The sequence below is a fragment of the Neophocaena asiaeorientalis genome, unplaced genomic scaffold (genome assembly GCF_003031525.2).
Source record: "Neophocaena asiaeorientalis asiaeorientalis breed wild unplaced genomic scaffold, Neophocaena_asiaeorientalis_V1.1 scaffold96, whole genome shotgun sequence".
Lineage (NCBI taxonomy): Eukaryota > Metazoa > Chordata > Mammalia > Artiodactyla > Phocoenidae > Neophocaena > Neophocaena asiaeorientalis.
In genome coordinates, this window is record NW_020175831.1 from 4,934,970 (window position 1) to 4,954,714 (window position 19,745).

The 19,745-nt window shown below is 34.4% G+C and overlaps 1 protein-coding gene across 1 annotated transcript in view; it reads left to right on the forward strand.

The window, feature by feature from the left end:
• AGPS (alkylglycerone phosphate synthase) overlaps positions 1–19,745 on the forward strand; it is a 132,731-nt gene that overhangs the window by 33,942 nt on the left and 79,044 nt on the right. The window contains exons 3-8 of the mRNA XM_024732873.1: positions 7,453–7,543; positions 9,382–9,502; positions 9,598–9,672; positions 14,137–14,208; positions 15,708–15,787; positions 16,981–17,061. Coding sequence (XP_024588641.1) covers positions 7,453–7,543; positions 9,382–9,502; positions 9,598–9,672; positions 14,137–14,208; positions 15,708–15,787; positions 16,981–17,061 — 520 coding nt within the window. The remainder of the gene's footprint in view (positions 1–7,452; positions 7,544–9,381; positions 9,503–9,597; positions 9,673–14,136; positions 14,209–15,707; positions 15,788–16,980; positions 17,062–19,745) is intronic.

Genomic DNA, 19,745 nt, shown 5'->3' on the forward strand with positions numbered 1-19,745 from the left:
TGTTTTAAATAGAATAATGTCTAATACAGTAGAAACTTGTCATGTAGAGATTGGCTTTACAGAATCTTCAGGGGGGAAAAAGTGAATCTTTTGAACTTAGAAAACCAACTTTCTCTCTTCTTAGATACTGTCTTCATTTCTCTCTTTCTCTCTCTCTGGACCTTGAAGTTATAGCATCTTTGTTTTATGTGAGGGGGCAAATAGGCACTTGTGCACTGTGCCATTGAAAGCATAAGATACCTACTGTCTTCTGTAGGGTACTGTAGGCTATGGATTGGTTTATGTTAGCAGTGTATGTGTGTGAAGTGAATGATTAGTCATAGGAAGTGTCACAATTATTTATACCTTAGTGTATGAACCCTTATACCCATGGGTTTAGAATCAGGCTCTTATTTTGGGTGTTCTGGTACTTGGCTTGCCAGTTTTCCCAGAGAGGATCAGATTGTAAGTGGCTGATACATGTGTGACACTCATAAGATACTAAAAGAAAATTAGAACCCCAGTGTGTTCACTTATAATTAGATTATTTCTTTTTCAGGATGTAGAACACTTGTTAATGCCCTTCCTGATATTAAGATATGTAGAAAACAAAATTTGTAATTTATATATTGTTTGGAGAGCATAAATTCAGAGCAAAGCGAATTCAGTGGTCTTGAGAGAGATTTTTATCCAGGTTGTAGTAGAATTCGAGAATTTTTCCATTGACTTTAGACTTTGGAAGATTACTGCTGCTGCCCCTACAACCAGAATGGATTTCTTAAAGGCCTCATTTCTTTGCACTGTTGACTGCTGAGTCCAAGTCCAGTGGGGGAGAGGGGAAGAGAACAAGGGTACGTCTGACTGGCAGAGCCTGCAAGGGTAACCTTTGATTCCTACTGAATTATCCATTATCCAGAGGGTAATTCTGCAAACACAGAAATGGAATTTAAATGTTCTAGGATTAAATATGTTATACATAAACCATTTAATAACTGAAACCAAATAACTAAATAATATTCACTTCTCATTTTGGTGCTTCCAGAAGCACCATTATCTTGCCACAGACAGGATAATAAACTGGATTGAATTGGATCATAGCTTTCTCTATATCTAGTCTAGTTTCCTAGGGCTAATGATTGAATTAGTAGATTTCTCTGATTTTTTTTTATCAGAAAACATTTAGAAATATTATTTAAGATAATAATAGCTATTACTTATTGAGCTCTTACTGAGTTATCTTAAAATAACCCTAAGTGGGTAGTGATATGTTCTTAGAAATAATCAGGAGATTGAGGATGAGAGAGGTTAAATAGCTTACTTGAGGTCAGCTGCGCAGTGGGAAATTGTGATTAAAAAACAAGTGTTTTAAGCTTCATTTTTGTCCTCGTTCTATTATATTGTGCTAATGAGGTACCATACTCATCCATTGTATTGATTTTATTCTCTTTCCAGTCTCTGGAAGCACTTTACAGGAGCCTTCTACACTCTATACACCGGTACAGTAGAGTTAGTCATATTGTAAAAAGTTAACCTATGACAAAAGTTCCTATTGCTCCAGAGGAACAAGAAGGGCAGAAGCGTAAGAAGGTTGTGATATTCCTAAAAGAGAAAATGGAATTTGTGACTAGAAAGGATGAGTACAAGAAAACAATATGAATTCACCATGTTGTATTAAATAATATTAGATTTTAAGGCCAGTTTTTGAAATTCTTTGTAAAGACTTTCTATTCCAGCATTGTAGTGGACTGAACAAATATAGACCCTTTGCCCTCTATAACCAGGTAGAAAACATGGATAAAATACTACAAGAAAGAAATAATAACAGAGCTGGAAAGAAAGAAAGGGAAATCCTTAGGTGCCAGAAACTAAGAGTGACTCTCAGTGAAAATTTATGGGGGGTTCCCCTATTTTTGATCCACAGAACATTGAAAAGGTAGAAAATTTTTATGAGTAAATGTGGTTGGTTTCTGTATATATTTTGGGGAGGGTAACTTTGGCATTTCAAACCCAACCATTAAATTAGAAGCAATTATAAGCTATTACAGATGTCAGGGGAAAATCGTAAGCTTTTCCCTGAGCACAGTCTGTTTTCTGAACAAACTTGTAATTTGTCAGTTTATAAATCCCTAGGTTTATAATCTTGCGTTTCTTATTCTTCCTATATATAGATGAATTGAGTCCTCCTAGGTTTAAGCAGCAGAAGGCAGTGCTTCAGAGCTAATGCTATATAGATTTCTATAAATTAAAAATTTTGAAAAGTGTCATTATTCTTTGACTTTAAAAGCGTTATACATTAGTTGGTGCTTTAAAGGCACAAGTTAATGATTAGGTAGAGAGAATTTCTTTGGGTTTGTTGTACTTTCAATGGCATAATTTTTAAAGTTTTACCTCCTATAAAAAGCTATTAAATTGGTTAGCAATTGTGGAACTCACTGAGAATAGATGGTTGTGTCTACTAATATTTTGCTGCCTCTGTGCACTGCCCCAGAGTGAGAGTCACCTTGTCTATAGTCACCTTAAATCCTGATGTGCACTTGCTTCTTGGGTATTTATGTCCACAGAGTTTTCTTTCCATTATACAGTGATTTCATGGGTTTGGAAAGTTTGCTCTGGTTCTGTATCTTCTACAATATAGTCTACTTTGATCTTAAGGAAAGGTGGTAAATTGACCTCACCTTATATTTTATAACAAAAACCATTTCTTAAAGTTCTCAAACCAGTCTTCAGTTGTGGTAAAGATCTATTCAGTGGTCACCCTGTTTCAACAGTTCGTATGGGCATTTGGCTTTCTGGTAGAAGTTGCATGTTTCCTGCCCATATGTTCACCATACAAATTAAATGTCTTTGTAGCTTTGACTAAACGAGGTTGTAAGTTTCTTAAGAACGGGAGTCATATTGTAATACCAATTCTGTGTGTCCTGCAACACTTAGTACAGTCTTATGAGTGTTAAATAAATGCTTATTTATAGTTCTGGATGTAAATCCAAATTTTTTTGCTGTAAGAATCAAGTCATTCCAAAGCTGTTTCTTATGTTAAATACCTCTAATTCCTTTAACTTTTCTTATGTTTCTTTTCCATTCATTTACTTTTTTGTTTGCAGAGTTTTCTCCTTTACCTCATGATATTTTATGAGATTTTGGGGGCCCTTGGCAGTATGCTAGGCTTTATGATGATTAAGTCAAGCTTCTTTTACTGTTTTTCAAATACCAGGGCATTAGGTGCAAGAAAAAGTACAATTGAAAAGCTTTCATTCTTACATGGAACTCTTTTTGAACTGTGTTAAGTTTTATGCGGGAATTATAGATAATGGAGCAAAGTCTTAAATCCAAGGTTCTGCCAAATAAGATATTTCTTCAGAGTCTGAAATATTGTGCATTCAGATGTAGAAGTATATTCTGCTTATCTTAATGGTAGAATGTAGTTTTTTTGCACATGACAGTAATACCAACCTTGTATCTCTTGGTTCAAGTGTCTTGAAGGGGGGTTACCTTTTTATTTTATGGGTAATGTTACTTGTGAATTAAGGGATTCACAAAGGTCCGAATATTATCCTTCCGTGAATATTAAGAGTCTTCTGTATATTACAGAGACCCAAAGTAATTGTATGGTTAAAATATAAGGGCCCAGGATTAAAACCTAATATTTCCAAATTGGCCTTTTTGTAGGACATTATAACACATAGTAGCATATGTGTTATAACCAATTTCCCAGAATTTATACTTTTACTGTCAGGTAAGATGAAGAAAATTTTATATGCTGAATGTCTTAAGTTGTTTTAGCTGTGAGTCTTATACTTTCTTTCATTCCAATTTCTTTAAATTTATGAAAAAGGTATTATTATATAATACTTCAAATATTCCATTTCAGTTTGAATGTTAGCACTTGTGATTTTTTAATATAAAAAAGAGGAACTCGTTGAATAAAACATACTTGTTTATTTTTTTCATTCCACTATTATTTTTATTTTGCTAACCTTTATGTAAAAATTTATTTGAGAATTTTAGATGGTATTTTTGTTACATAATATGAAGTCATCATAGAGGTGACGTCCTTTCAGCCAATGCCGTGTAACTGTTAAAATTACATGACAAAATGAGTGCTTTTTGTCACTTCCAATTAAAAATTCCTTTGGATAGGGCACACCACTGGCTCCTTTAATATTGAATTCTGTATTATAAAAATATATTTAATTTCAGTACAGAATTTATATATTACACACTGATCCCCGCCGCCGCTTTGGCTATCTTTGTGAAGTCAAAGTAAACTTCTGAGGCTAGTTGCTAAAAGCTTTTGCAGTTATTTAAGCTCTGATGAAATGAGTGGGAAATAATCTTGAGCAAAAGTATTACACTTTGAACATTTTATTTTATTTTGGCTGTGTTGGGTCTTCGTTACTGTTCATGGGCTTTCTGTAGTTGTGGCGAGTGGGGGCTACTCTTTGTTGAGGTGCGTGGGCTTCTCATTGAGGTGGCTTCTCGTTGCGGAGCACGGGCTCTAGGTGCGCAGGCTTCAGTACCTGTGGCACGTGGGCTCAGTAGTTGTGGCTCACGGACTCCAGAGCACAGGCTCAATAGTTGTGGCGCATAAGCTTAGTTGGTGCACAGCATGTGGGATCTTCCCGGACCAGGGCTCAAACCTGTGTCCCCTGAATTGGCAGGCAGATTCTTAACCATTGCACCGCCAGGGAAGTCCCTTGAACATTTTAAATAACTTGTACAACATAGATGTTAAGACCAATATATAGTCTATTCTGGTTTGTTTTTGGTATTGGTTTAATTGTTCTTTGATCTGGAATAGATAGTGACTACTAGAGTATCTCTTCTTTTCTTCATTTAAACACACACTTTTCTCCATTAAACACAAAAATAAAAATAGCTTTGAGGACTTAAATGGCCATCTTGGAAAAAAATTACTTCTGACCTTACTTCATACCAAATACAGAGATCAATTCCAGATAGGTTATAGACCTAAATACATAAGCTAAAACTATAAAATTGCTAGAAGAATATACAGAATGTCTTTCTGAATTTGAGGTAGGCAAAAAGCAGAGAACTAAAAGCATTAATATAAGGAAAAAGTGAATCAGACAGCATTAAAATATAGAACTTCTTTTCATCAAAAGGCTCCTTTAAGGGCTTCCCTGGTGGTGCAGTGGTTGAGAGTCAGCCTGCTGATGCAGGGGATGCGGGTTCGTGCCCTGGTCCAGGAAGATCCCACATGCTGCGGAGCGGCTGGGCCCGTGAGCCATGGCCGCTGAGCCTGCGCGTCTGGAGCCTGTGCTCCACAACGGGAGAGGCCACAACAGTGAGAGGCCCGCGTACCGCAAAAAAAAAAAAAAGACTCCTTTAAGAGAGTGAAAAGACAAATCACAGAGTGAGAGAAAATATTTAATACATACATCCTTGATTTCAGAATATATAGAGAATTCTTATACATCAATAAAAACATAATAATAAATGAGTAAAAGATGAACTGGCATTGAAAACAGGATATCTAAATGGACAATAGGTATATGAATAGAAGTTCAGTTTCTTGAGTAATCAGTGAAATTCAAATTAATATTGTCAAGAGATTACCAATAGAATGTCTCATAATGAAAATAACTACAATACCAGGTGTGGAGAGGATGTGGAATAAGTAGAATTCTTTATTCATTGCTGGCTGTTAACATCTTGGAAAGCTATCTGCCAGCACCTCCTAAAGCTAAACATATGCATAGACTGTGGCCTAGGATTTCCACCCTAGTTATATAGCTATGTGAAACATGTGATATGTGATCTTCAGAAAACAAGTTCAAGAACGTCCCTGCACATACCAAAAACTGTAAACAACTCTATTTTCTGTCACCAATACAATGGATAAAGTAATTATGCTATACTCACACAGCGGAATTAAGCCATGGAAATGAATGAACTGCAACTACGTACACAAACATAGATGACTCTCACAAATATAATATTGAACAAAAGAAAGCAGACACAAAAAGTACATTTTATATGATTTCATTTATATAAAGTTAACAAGATAGTTGTTCCTTTGGTGTGGGGAAAGGTGATAATGCCTGGAAAGGGGCAAGAAGGGGGATATTTCTGGGGTTCTGGTAATGTTCTATTTCTGGATCTGCATGCTGATTACATGGGAGGTTTACTTTGTAAAAATTCATTCAGCTATACACTTACTTTTTGTATGCATGTTATACTTCAATGTTTTGTAAATAAAATATTTATAAAATTAAACAAAGATAAAGCAGCCATAATATAGTATAGTTTTATTTGGCTGTTGTGTCATCATGGCAGGGAGAGGGAAGTAGAGAAGTTGCAAGAACATTATAGTGAAGAAAATTACTGAATATAGCTACTGTGATTTTATAAATATTCATCAATAAAGAATTTTAGAATAATGATCTCACTTGGAATGATGGTAAGGAAAGAATCAGACTAGAGGCAGCATCATATAGTATTTAAGAGCACAGACTTATTTATTACTTATTTAACCTTATTTATTTATTTATTTTTTGCGGTACATGGGCCTCTCACTGTTGTGGCCTCTCCTGTTGCGGAGCACAGCCTCCGGACGTGCAGGCTCAGCGGCCATGGCTCATGGGTCCAGCCGCTCCGCGGTATGTGGGATCCTCCCGGACTGGGGCACAAACCCATGTCCCCTACATCAGCAGGCGGCCTCTCAGCCACTGCGCCACTAGGGAAGCCCCATCTTGGGGTTCTTATTAATTGCCTTTTCTCTTGATTATGGATCACACTTTCTTGTTTGTTTATGTCTGGTAATTTTGAAATGTATCTTGGACATTGTTAATGATATGTTGTAGAAACTCTGGATTCTGTTACATTCTTCTGAAGAGGCTTTTTTTTTTTTTTTTTAAACCAAGCAATTAACTTGATTCATCTCAAGTTTCCTTCTTTGGTGGTGAGCAGCTGAATTATCTGTTCTGTTCTTTTAAGCTTAGCTGGGCTGCTTAGTGTGTCTGCTCCATACATGTGTAATTCAAGATCAGCGAGACATTTGGACAGAGTTTATACATAGGTCGCTCTGACTGCCTCCTGAATTTGTGTGATTTTTGTGTACTCTTCCCAGATGCTGTGTTCATTGTGAACACTGTCCTCTTTTTCTTTCAGCCAGGAAGACTGTAGGTTTTCTGCATTCTTCTTTCTTTTTGTGGTGCTAGCTGGGGCTTTCCCTCAGGCTAAAGCCTGTTTAAAAAATAAAACAAAACTGGAAACTCATATAGGGCTGTTTTCTTCTTACTCCCTTACCACCTATTTTTGCCTGGTTTGGGGCTATCTATACTGCCCTCAAATAGTTGGGTTTTGTTTGTTTTGTTTTTGTCCAGAGCTTATCATTATATGTGGGAGGGTTGGTTCGATAGGAACAACTTGACCATTACTAGAAATAGAATCTAAGATTTGAACTTAAATGAAGATACTTTACTCTAACGTTTTACATTCTTTGTACCTTAGGTACCCTCTTAGTGGCATGGTTTTGCCAACTTTTAAAGAGTGGATCCAAAATACCCTTGGAGTAAGTCTGGAGCATAAAACTACCTCTAAAGTAAGCAAATAAGAATGATTAATAATATTCTTAACTGAGTGTGTGTATATTTAATCCCGAATTAATTAGACTTATCTTAGTAATTTGTTATAGTTATTTAATATATTTGTTATTTTTTTTGTTAAGAAGTTTACTAGTCATATTAGCCTTGTTAGGCTTTCTAGGGGTGATTTTTAAAAAAAAATTTTTTTTAGCATCACAGATATAGAGCCTAATCTCAGCATTTATCTGAGATTTATCTGGCAAATCTGTAATCCTCTCTGAACCTCAGAGTTGTAACTGTCTGTCCTGTGTGTCACAAGTAGTAGTGAAGTTCAAATTAATGAATTCTGTGAGAGAACTTTGTTACAAAAATATAAGTTGCTGTTATTTTTAGGTTTTGTAATGAACTGACAGTAATCTAGAATTAATATAGAATAATCTAAAATAAAAATATAATGTTACATTTACTAACAAAACATTTAGAATATTTGAAGATTGAAAAAAATGAAGTAAAAGTTTGATTAAGATATGAGTGATAGAGAATTTTAGTTTGCTCATGTGGTATCACTTTTCTGACGGGGGTGGTTAGAATCCTTTAGACTATATACGTATTAAACTAATGAAATAGTTAACATTTCTTTATATAATCTTTATTATTTATTAGTATTATTCGCTATGGCATGGTATTCTGCGTCCTTCTGAGTATAACTTGCATAAGTGCAGGGACTATGGCTTATACTATATTATCCACTATATCCAACATATTATTAAGGACTGTAGGTATTCAGTGAGTGCTTGTTTGGTTTATTTATAAATCCACAGTTACATTTTATTCTAGTATTAAATTAGGCTAAACAGCTAATTTCTATCCCTCTCAAACCAAATTCTTTTAACTTTTCTTTAAAGATCTCTTCTATTTCCTTTTTTGACTATTTGTGATTACTTTTTTGACACTGATGCAATCTATATACCATATTCAGAAATTTCACCAGTTTTACATGCACTTCTTTTTTCTGTTTTGAGCCCTTTCAGTTTTCAATAACTTGACAAAATAGTAATCTGTATGATGGTATCTGTATGATGGTGATAATCTCATTTAACAGATGAAGAAGGCAAGGCTTGCAGAACTTGGGTGACTTGCCCAATGTCATATAGCTTTAAAGTTGAAGATTTACTTTTCAAGTTACCTGTTAGTTGAAATTAAGTATCAAGTTTATGATTATGTTGTGAGTTTTAAAGCAGTCCTGTAAAAATGGGTTTATTACTTATTGGGAGGCTTTTTGCTGATCATTTAAAAATAATAAAAGGAAATGATAAATTTTATCTACAGGTGAAAATGTAGTTAATGCAAAAGTTAACTATCTTTCCCCCAGTGTCCCTAGTCTAAAATCAAAGATTTGAGACTTTGCTATCTTCCTTGTTCTTAATTGTAATCTTTATTTTTATTTTATTTTATTTATTTATTTTTTGATCACGCCACACGGCGTGTGGGATCTTAGTTCCCTGACCAGGGATGGAACCCTGGCCGCCTGCGGTGGAAGCAGGGATTCTTAACCACTGAACCACCAGGGAAGTCCCGTTAATTGTAATCTTTAGAAATAATGAAAAGGTAGGCCATAGAAGCAAAAGAGAAAACATAGGCTTTTATAACTTATGTTACAGAATGTGATTAACCAGAGCATGTGTAATTGGTTACTGTCACAGAGTTGGTTTCCATATGTATTATTTGTTATTTTCCTATGCTTCTGTCCTAATTTGGATGTAAAAATTTACATTTTATAGTCACTCTCTGTAACATAGGTATTCAAATTTTATTTTCTAAAAATAAGTCAGAGAAAACCAATTTTATTTTCTAGGCATCCTTAAATCCTAGTGATACACCTCCTTCTATTGTAAATGAAGATTTTCTTCATGACCTTAAAGAAGTTAATATTTCATATTCACAAGAAGCAGATGATCGAGTATTTAGAGCTCATGGTAAGCAACTTTATATAAGTGCTATTTATTTTTAATTTGTAAATTTCCTATAATTTAAGATGTTTTTGCATTTTCTTTTTTAAACCTCAAAATAGGTCATTGTCTTCATGAGATATTTTTGCTCAGGGAAGGAATGTTTCAGCGAATTCCTGATATAGTTTTATGGCCAAGTAAGTTCTTGTTTTTCTTTGTATTATTAATTTAGTATTGTTAAATTTTAAGTAAATTTAGTATTGTAAATACGTATTTTTAAACATATGAGCTAAAAAAATATAGATCACTATATTTTTAGAGTTTTCTAAAGGTCACATCATTCTTAATATGATCATCCTGAATGGTTGGTTTTAATGATTAATTTTGTTGATGATTAAATCTTCATTTAGTACGTACATATCCTTTTGTGACGTCAGTAGAAAAATGTATTTTGGGCTAATTTGAAAGCTTAATGAAATTATTATCAATCAATGATATATTTAGATGTATAGAAACTCTTAACGTAACTGATTACTGCAACTAATAATAGTAGTTTGTTGATGTTAACTTGTGGGCTAAAAAATATGGTATTCAAATGATGAATAAGACGAATAACAACTTGGTGAACAAGTTGTTTAATATGGATATTGTCTTTGATATAAATAATTAAATTTTGAGAAATTAATTTCATTTAGGGATTTGGCTTGAGATGGAGGATGGATGAGCTTTCTGTTATTGTTTTGCTCTTGCTGATGCTTAGGCACTATATTTATATATATGGTTTTTATATCCACGTCTTGTAGCAGAAACTTTAAAGCAGAATACAGGTATACTGCTCCTTACCGTCCATAAGTACCTTTTAAGAAGTTCTATTGATCTTCCGATCCTTTTTTCTCTTCAGATTCCATAAAAGGATTATATAGAGTGTTTTATTTTTCAAAAAATTGCCTCATTCATGGACTCTCAGTTCTTCGATGTGATCCTTTTCCTTTGCAGGGAATATCCTTTTCCTTTGCAGGAAATCCTACTTGAATTTGGGGATAGGAAGGAGGGTGACATATATAGGGAGAAAACAATCTATTTGAATAGTGTATTGGTGCCCAAATCAAGTCTAAAATTTTGTTCTGTTGAATCTTCCAGTATAAGAACTTCTTGGAAATAGTTTGTTTCCCAACAGGTTGTCAGTTCACCGAGGCCTTTATTTAACTTTAATGTAAATTTCCTTTTGGTAATAAAGTTCAGGTTTTTCTTTGCATGAGGGTAAGTTTTGAGACAATATGGCAGTTTGAGACAATGTGGTATTCCATAGAGTGGGGGTGGCTTTCTCATCTTACAGTTTAAATATCTACACACTATATCTGTATATATACATATGTACACATACCTAGGAAGTCTGTCGTTGTGGATGTCTTTAAGTCTCTGTAATTTGAGTCTGAACTCTACGTGTTGCTTTAATATGATGTCTAGGGCTTATCTAAGAGTAAGAACTTGTAATATATGTAACTTTCCTGATTTGGAGTCATACTTAAACCAGGAATTGTCACCATTGTGATCTGTACACAGTGTAGCTATTTCTACCTTTCATTTAGTTTGGACAAGTAGTTAGTTACTTATACATTGTATGTTGTCTGTGGTAAGTATACTTATAAAAATAAAGTCTTCTTTAGAAGTACTTCACTTATTCAATTTCTACATTATTTTCAGCAGTCTAAATATCAAAACTTTAGGTCTGTGAAAATATGTGCTAGATACTGTTCTAGGTATTGAAGATAAGACACTGGACAAAACACAAATCCCTATTCTCAGGTGCTATACAATTAAGTGGGGGTGGGAGGAGACGGAACAATAAACAAATATTTAATGTAGCAAAGGGTGGTAAATGTTATAAAGGAAAACAAGGCGCAGTAAAAAGATAGAGAATAAATAGGGTGGGTGGTGGGATGAGGGAGTGCTGTGTCAAATAACATTGTAAAGGAAAGCTTCCGATTTGGTGACAATCCTTGAAATAGTTTTGCCTTGTTAAAGGTTTTTAACAGACATCTTTGGGTATTTTATTAATTATTAATGAACTAGTATTCCATTTATTGAAAATTTTTACCACAGATAGTAAGCTTTATAGGCTTAATCTGAAAGCTTGAAAATGGATTTTTATTAAATTTGGAATGATGCAAATGACATATTCCTAGCTTTAAGAAAACCTGGGAAATGATAATCATAACTTTTATAGAACAGTATTTTTACTTTCATAAATGGATATTAATTTGTATATTTTCATTTGTATCCTTATTTCCCTTTCAGGTCCTAAGCAAGTGATACTCAATTTTTGCATGGTTTCCTTGCTTCAAATCTCTTTTTCCTCCATGCCATCCCATCATTTATCAGGAGATTGATCTTTCTAAAACACTCTCTTTGCCATGTTGTTCCCCTCCTTAATTCCCTTTTGCTAGTCAAATTGAGTCTTAGCACCTCTTGCTTGGTGTTTAAAATCTTCTGCCTTCAGATTTTTAATACTTACTCTACTTTTACACTGAAAAGTACCCTTTGGTGTGTACAATAGAAAGGAGTTTGTATGCAGTATATCATGTCTAATGTTTAAAGTTTTGTTTAAAGAACAATAAAGAATCATCAATGGATGCAAAAATTAGTGGGCAAAAGTATGAAACATTTATGTAATCAAAGTATTTCCTCACGAGATATTTATTAATTATAGTTTTTTAAAATAAATTTATTTATTTACTTGTTTTTATTTTTGGCCGTATTGGGTCTTTGTTGCTGTGCGCGGGCTTCATCTAGTTGCAGCACGCGGGGGCTACTCTTTGTTGTGGTGCACGGGCTTCTCATTGTGGCTTCTCTTGTTGCAGAGCATGGGCTCTAGGCGCGCGGGCTTCAGCAGTTGTGGCACGCGGGCTCAGTAGTTGTGGCTTGTGGTTTCTAGAGTGCAGGCTCAGTAGTTGTGGCAGGCGGGGTTAGTTGCTCTGCGGCATGTGGGATATTCCCGGACCAGGGCTCAAACCCCTGTCCCCTGCATTGGCAGGTGGATTCTTAACCACTGTGCCACCAGGGAAGCCCTATAGTGTTTTTATATGGAGAAACCTAACAGTTGGCCCTTCTGATCCAAGGGTTCCGCATCTGTAGGTTCAACCAATGCTGTTCAAAAGTATTTGGAGGGCTTCCCTGGTGGCGCAGTGGTTGAGAGTCCGCCTGCCGATGCAGGGGACGCAGGTTCGTGCCCCGGTCTGGGAAGGTCCTACATGCTGCAAAAAAAAAAAAAAGTATTTGGAAAAAAAATTACATAAAGGCAACATGCCAGTAACTATATAGCATTTACATTGTATTTACAACTATTTGCATAGCATTTACATTGTATTAGGTATTATAAGTAATCTAGAGATGATTTAAAGTATACAGAAGGATGTGCTGTAGGTTATGTGCAAATACTATGTCATTTTCTTTTTTTTTTTAACATCTTTATTGGAGTATAATTGCTTACAATGGTATGTTAATTTCTGCTTTATAACAAAGTGAATCAGTTATACATATGTCCCCACATCTCTTCCCTCTTGCGTCTCTCTCCCTCCCACCCTCCCTATCCCACCCCTCTAGGTGGACACAAAGCACCGAGCTGATCTCCCTGTGCTATGCAGCTGCTTCCCACTAGCTATCTATTTTACATTTGATAGTGTATATATGTCCATGCCACTCTTTCACTTTGTCACAGCTTACCCTTCCCCTTCCTCATATCCTCAAGTCCATTCTCTAGTAGGTCTGTGTCTTTATTCCCATCTTGCCCCTAGGTTCTTCGTGACCATTTTTTTCCCCCTTAGATTCCATATATATGTGTTAGCATACGGTATTTGTTTTTCTCTTTTGGACTTACTTCACTCTGTATGTATGTCATTTTCTTTAAGGGACCTGAGCTTCCCAGATTTTGGTGTCTGTAGGGCTCCTGGAACCTATCCCCTGTGGATACTGAGGGACTACTGTACTGTATTACTAAATGATGAGAGTTAACATTACCAGCAATGAGACTTATCTACATCATGCGCCTCCAGATACAATGCACTGAGAAAGGCACAGCATCACTTCTGTGGAATTCCTGCCAAAATGTATAAACTGAATTTAATCCTAAGGAAATAAGCAAACCCAAATTGAGGGACATTATATGAAATAACTGACCAGTGCTCTTCAAAAGTGTCAAGGTCAAAGTAGACTGAGGAACCATTTCAGAGTAAAGAAGACTAAGGAGATGTGACAACTAAAATGCAGTATGTGATCCTGGTCCAGAAAAGAGGACATTAGTGGAACAGCTGGCAAATTTTGAATAAGGTCTCTTGATTAGTTAATAGTATTGTATCAGTGTCAATTGCTTGGTTTTTATAGTTTTTATAGTTATATAAGATGTTAGTATTTGCAGCTACTGGGTGAAGGAAATCTTTGTACCGTTTTTGCAACTTTTTTGTAAGTGTAAAATTATTTAAAAATGAAAAGTTAAAAAAGATAGAAAACGGTTTTTTAAAAAACATAGTGATTTAATGTGTTAATGAGTGAATAAATGAAGGAAAAGTTTAGACACTAAAGAACTCTATAGACCCTTGTTTTGCAGGGTTACCCAGATTTTGTTCATGTCCTTGTGATTAATTTATTTTCCCTTTTTTCAACAGCGTGTCATGATGATGTAGTTAAGATTGTGAATCTAGCGTGCAAATATAACCTTTGTATCATACCAATTGGTGGTAGGTATTGTGTGTTTTGAATTTTAATGTGATGTAAATTTGTTCTATTTTAAATATTTGTGCCATCCCACTGAAAACATTCTTATAATTATGAAATGGTTATCTTGAAAAATTGGTTTATGGTGTTTATTGGTTATGCTGGCCTATTTCTGTTCTGAATAGATCTACCTAAACTGTTTGAGACATGATTTACCCTTAGTTCATGGCTTCTTTCCCATGTGGATCCTAATTGAAGCTGTGACTTACTGCCTAAATAAGAAAATGTTCCTGCTTTAGTAATTACTTTCTAACCTTTATCTTAATAGAGAGAATATTATTTTTCAAAGGCTAACTATACCCAACATAAATCTTTGAGAAGACGGGATATGCAACTAGGATAGTGATGACCAAATCAGTAATATCTTTTAATACTGAAAACTAACATTATTTTACATTTTAAGATAAATTTAATCTCTCTTGATCATTCACCAACCACATCATTTTAACAGCTTACACAAGCCAAAGGAAATTGCCTTCACTGACTGAATTGGCATTGATGGAATGGAAATGGGACCTCTGCAAATCAGAAGTTCCAGATACCTTCTTCAGCTGATACTTATCGTTGAATTCATGCAAAAAAGGCATTATACTGCCACTTATAATGAAATATTTTTCTGATTTCAAATGACTTTGACAAGAAATAGTGGTTACTAATCACAGACATGTTCTTAACATTGTTTCACCGTGTAGATCAATACCCCCTGTACTTGCATCAAGGTGACTTCCACTTATATTCTGTCCAAAAGATATGAAAGTACCAATTCAGACTTTATTCTGCTATATGATGGTACAGATCTGGTTAAGAACTGAGAACACCGTATTGTTCCGTATTGTTATCAAGAAAGCATTTTTCCTTTGACAACAAATGTTAAGTAGGAGTACATTGTATAAATTCTTCTATATATTAATTATTCTATATTAAAAATCACTTTTTCACCAAAGAACATATAAATTTGTTTTTGAATATCATATAATCTGGGCAGTTTTAACTTTATATTCTAATTTATTAAAGCCTTTTTGCATGGGAGTATAAAATAATATTTTAAATGATAAGTGAATCTCATAAATATGGCAGAAAGGAGATAATGGTGTCTCTAGTTGTATAGGATGCGTATTTTTTCTTTTACGCTATCTCTCCACAGTAATCATTAGCTTAGAACTTTTCTAATCATGTTTTTGGAGTTCCACAAAATGCTAGGGGCTTCACTTGAGTGTGCCCGGGGGATGGAGCCATATCCCATTACTTTCAGCTCCATAATATTTCTTCATTTTGGCATGCACCATAAAATTAAGGTGAGTTTGCTTATAGTGTGTTAGCATTTGCAAATTACATTTTGCAAAGTAGAAATAGGTATTATTTCCTAGAGGACCTATCTGTATACTTTGACTTAGGGATTTACCCTAGAAATGTAGCTAAAAGTAAAATATTTAAGCATAGTTGTTGTTTCCTATTTTGGCAGGAGGAACAAGTGTTTCATATGGCCTCATGTGTCCTGCAGATGAGACAAGAACAATAATTTCTTTGGACACTTCACAAATGGTATATGATAATTTAAGATGTATTTGAAGATAGTGTTTAAAAGTTGTCTTTATGGCTCAGTCTTAGTTATTTTTAAAAAGGTATATTGTCCAATTTGTTTAAAATTTTTTCATCATTATATTTTACCTTTGTCTTCAGACCTCTAAAAGCTTAAGTTCACTCTTACTCTAAGTCATATATCTTGATGGATTCTACCAAATTGACATGTGAAATTGACAATTTGAGAAGCATGGATTGGAATAGTGATACAATAGATGACCTGATGTATTGTTAAAAAACAAATAATATTTGTTAATGTTAATTTGAATCATCAAAACTTAGTTGTTCCCCAAATTTGTACTAATGCTATTGCACTTTTGCTTTTGGAAGAATAGAAGAGCTAGTTAATTTTAAAATTAACTTAAAATTAATGAAGGTGCTAATAAACTTTAGGATTATTTTGTGAAATTTTGGTTCATTATGGTCCAAGAGTTGGCCATTGTGCTATGTTAAAGTTTCAGTTTGGGTATGAACTTAATCTTTGTATAGTCAACAATATTCCTGTTTATATAATCTTCTATTATAATTAAAAATTTAATATTTATTGTTATTTTATTCAAGTTTTTCAAGCATCAAAGTAGAGAGAATAGTATTTCTAGTCTCTAGATAAAATAATTATTTACATACATTGGCTTTATCTTTTTTCCTGTACTATTTTTAAAGCAAATCCTGATAGTATGCTACTTTACACCAAATATTTCTGTGTATTTCTTTTAAAAAGGACATTTTCTCACTATATTATTATCACTTCTGGCAAAATTAAAAGTAATTCCTTATATCATTTAATATCCAGTCCACATTCATTTTCCAGTTGTCTCAAAATTGTCTTTATTCTATAATTCATTTCATTGTTCAAATGGGGATTCAGACAAGGCCCGCATTAGCTTTTGGTGCTTTCTTTTAGTCTCATTTTATCTGAAACCCTCTTTCTCACTTTCTGAATGTCTGTGTTTTAAACCAACTCCTGTGCAATATACTGCCTGTGTTACTATGTCTGTCATGTTGTATAGTCAAGAACAAGTGGAGCTTTCTAGTGTGGGTAACCCTACTTGCTTAATTTCTATCTTGTCACTTGCTGCTTTCAGTTAGGAGGTTATATTTCCTGAGAAAGTGTCTGTTCCTGGATATGAGACTTCTTTCTTCTTTTGCAACAGAATCGAATCCTCTGGGTTGATGAGAACAATCTGACAGCTCATGTAGAGGCTGGCATAACAGGACAAGAGTTGGAAAGACAGGTATGTTATTTAAAATTTTCAAAACTGCTGTGTATCCCCTCTATGAATAAAGTACCTTTCACAATATATTCACTGAACAAGCTTGTTCGGTTTCTGATGTGGGTCAGATACTGAGCTAGATGCTGTGAACACAGTAGTGAATAAGACACCCATCCCCTACCCTACGAAAGCTTACGTTATATTATGACAGAAAGTTAGGTAAATAGACATATGACTCAGTGAGAATTTCTAGGTGAAGCCTGGCTAAATGTGGGGTATTTAGGCTCATCAAATGGGGTTCGAAGAGAAGGAGTTGAACAAAGATGGTATCACAGAGGACTCGGCATTTAAAATGAGGATTAAATTAGGATGAGTGAGAGTGAAAAGGAAATGGCGTTGGGGAGAACAATCCAGTCAAGGGAAGCAGCATGTGCGGAAGATGTACAGGCAGCTGTTGCTTTGGAGGATCTGCAGATAGTTGAATATGGCTGAGATCTAGTCTGTGTATATGGGAGAACACATATTCTTGGTGTTTGTATTTTGGGTGAGGGTACATATAGTAGTGGTAAAGGGTGAAGCCAGGAAAACATGAAGAGGTCAGATCATAAAGCCCCAAATGTTTGAACTTTACCTTTGTACTTAGTTTTTGTGAGCTACTGTGTGGAGGATGGATGGGCACGTAAAGGTGGATTAAGTGGCTGCTGCAATAATTTGGACAAGAGCTGATAGTGACTTGAAACAAGGTCGTAAGAATGGAGCGAAACAGAACAAGTTGGACACAGAATTCTCAGAAATTAATGATAAATTTGATCAATTTGGGTAGATGTTGGTATTTGCTATTCATTGAAATTTTCAAAGCATAATTTTATTGAAAACTGCTCATCTCATGAATAAGTGGAACCCCTGGAGTCCTTATAGCACTTTTTTGGGATCCTAATGAATTTTAGGAAACTTGAGGTTCTCTTCATGGATTTTAAGCGGTAATTATTAAAATGTATTGGTTTCTTCAGCCCTTTCAAATATGGTCAAGATGACTGTAACTCAGCTTTTGTAAACAAAAGTTAGAAAGTCCAGTTCGCTGGTGATGAACTGACTATTTTGTTCAATTTGGGTTACAGAGACCCCTCTTTCCTACCTTTTTTTCCCCTTCTTCCCACCTTTTAACAACACAGAGAGAAATGTGACATGCTTGTTGATCTTTTTTTTATTATCTTTTTCCATATTTCATGGTAAAGAGTTGAATGAAGTTGGTATGCTGGTGACCAATTCTGGATGAAAGGTTTTGAAAAACATTATTAAACTTTTATTTTTTATTTAATGCGCTAAGATACAGAGAACTAGAATAAAATTGAACATATTCATTGAGACATTAAAGATCTTCAGTAAGTCAAGGTTTTATATAATTCAGGGTAATTAGGTTTGTTAATTATTATAGTTTATAATGAACTTTGTGGGTTGAATAATAGTATTTAATGAAAAAAAACCTGTAAAAAGGCCTGTATTAGTCTTCTGTTATGCTGAGAGGCATTATCAACACAGTGATTTTTTTTTATAACAAAGGATGGCCTTTCATGTCTATAATTTTATATCCTTTATTATAGCATTTGATGTAGTATTTTAACCTTTCCAAGTTTTTTTTTTAAAGGTTAGAATTAAAATTCAAGGAACATATTTCCTTGAAATTTAAATGACATTTTCCTAGACTAGGAATTTATGATATTTTACCTACTAGTTTATTTCCCTAAATGCCAACATGGAACATTTCTTTTTGCCTCTAGTAGACTCTAATATAGTTTCTATAGCTTTGTTGATCCCAGTTCAAGTTCTTCCTCATTATGCTTCTGTATTCTTCAGTTTCTTCTTCAGCTGAGGTAACCAACTTAAAACTTCCTGCTTTTTCATTCTAGAAGTTTTAAAATGACACAAATATATTAGTTGGGTAGCACAAATTTTCATCTTTTTAACTTGTAGATTACATTTTTTAATATGTATGAAATTTAAGGGAGGTCATTAAATGTTAACTTTGGATTTTGGGAATTTGTTTCTAGGTTTATTAAATCTTTGGCTACTTAATTTCATTAGTTAATAGTCTGGGGATATGTGACTTATGTTTTCCCCCCACTAGGGATGCATTTCTCAATGCCTCAGTTTCTTTATTTACAAAATGGAGATAATACCTACTTCATAAAGTTTTTGTTAGGATGAAATAAGTTAATAATGTAAAGTACTTAGAAATTTTATTCATTCCACTAATTTTTATCGAGTACTATCTGTTTCATTCAGACACAGCTGACTAAATATTTCTTCTATATGCCAAAGACTCCTAAATTTGTATCACCTCAGACTTCTTTCTTGAACTCTAAACTTGCATATTCACTTGCCTAGTTGACGTCTCCACTTGTATATCTAATACACATTTCAAACTTAACATTTAAAAAAATTGAATTTCAATTTTCCCTCCACAATTTGCTTATTCTGCAGCCTTCTCATTCCCAGTTGGTGGAAATTCAGTTCTTTGGGCAGCTTGAGCCAAAATCCTGAGTCTTTTTTTTTTCCTTTTAGTATTTCTAAAGGGTCTTTTTATTTTTAAAAATATTTATTTATGTGATTGCACTGGGTCTTAGTTGCAGCATGCGGGCTGTTTGTTGCAGTGCATGGGCTTCTCTGCAGTTGTGACGCTCAGGCTCTAGAGCGCATGGACTCAG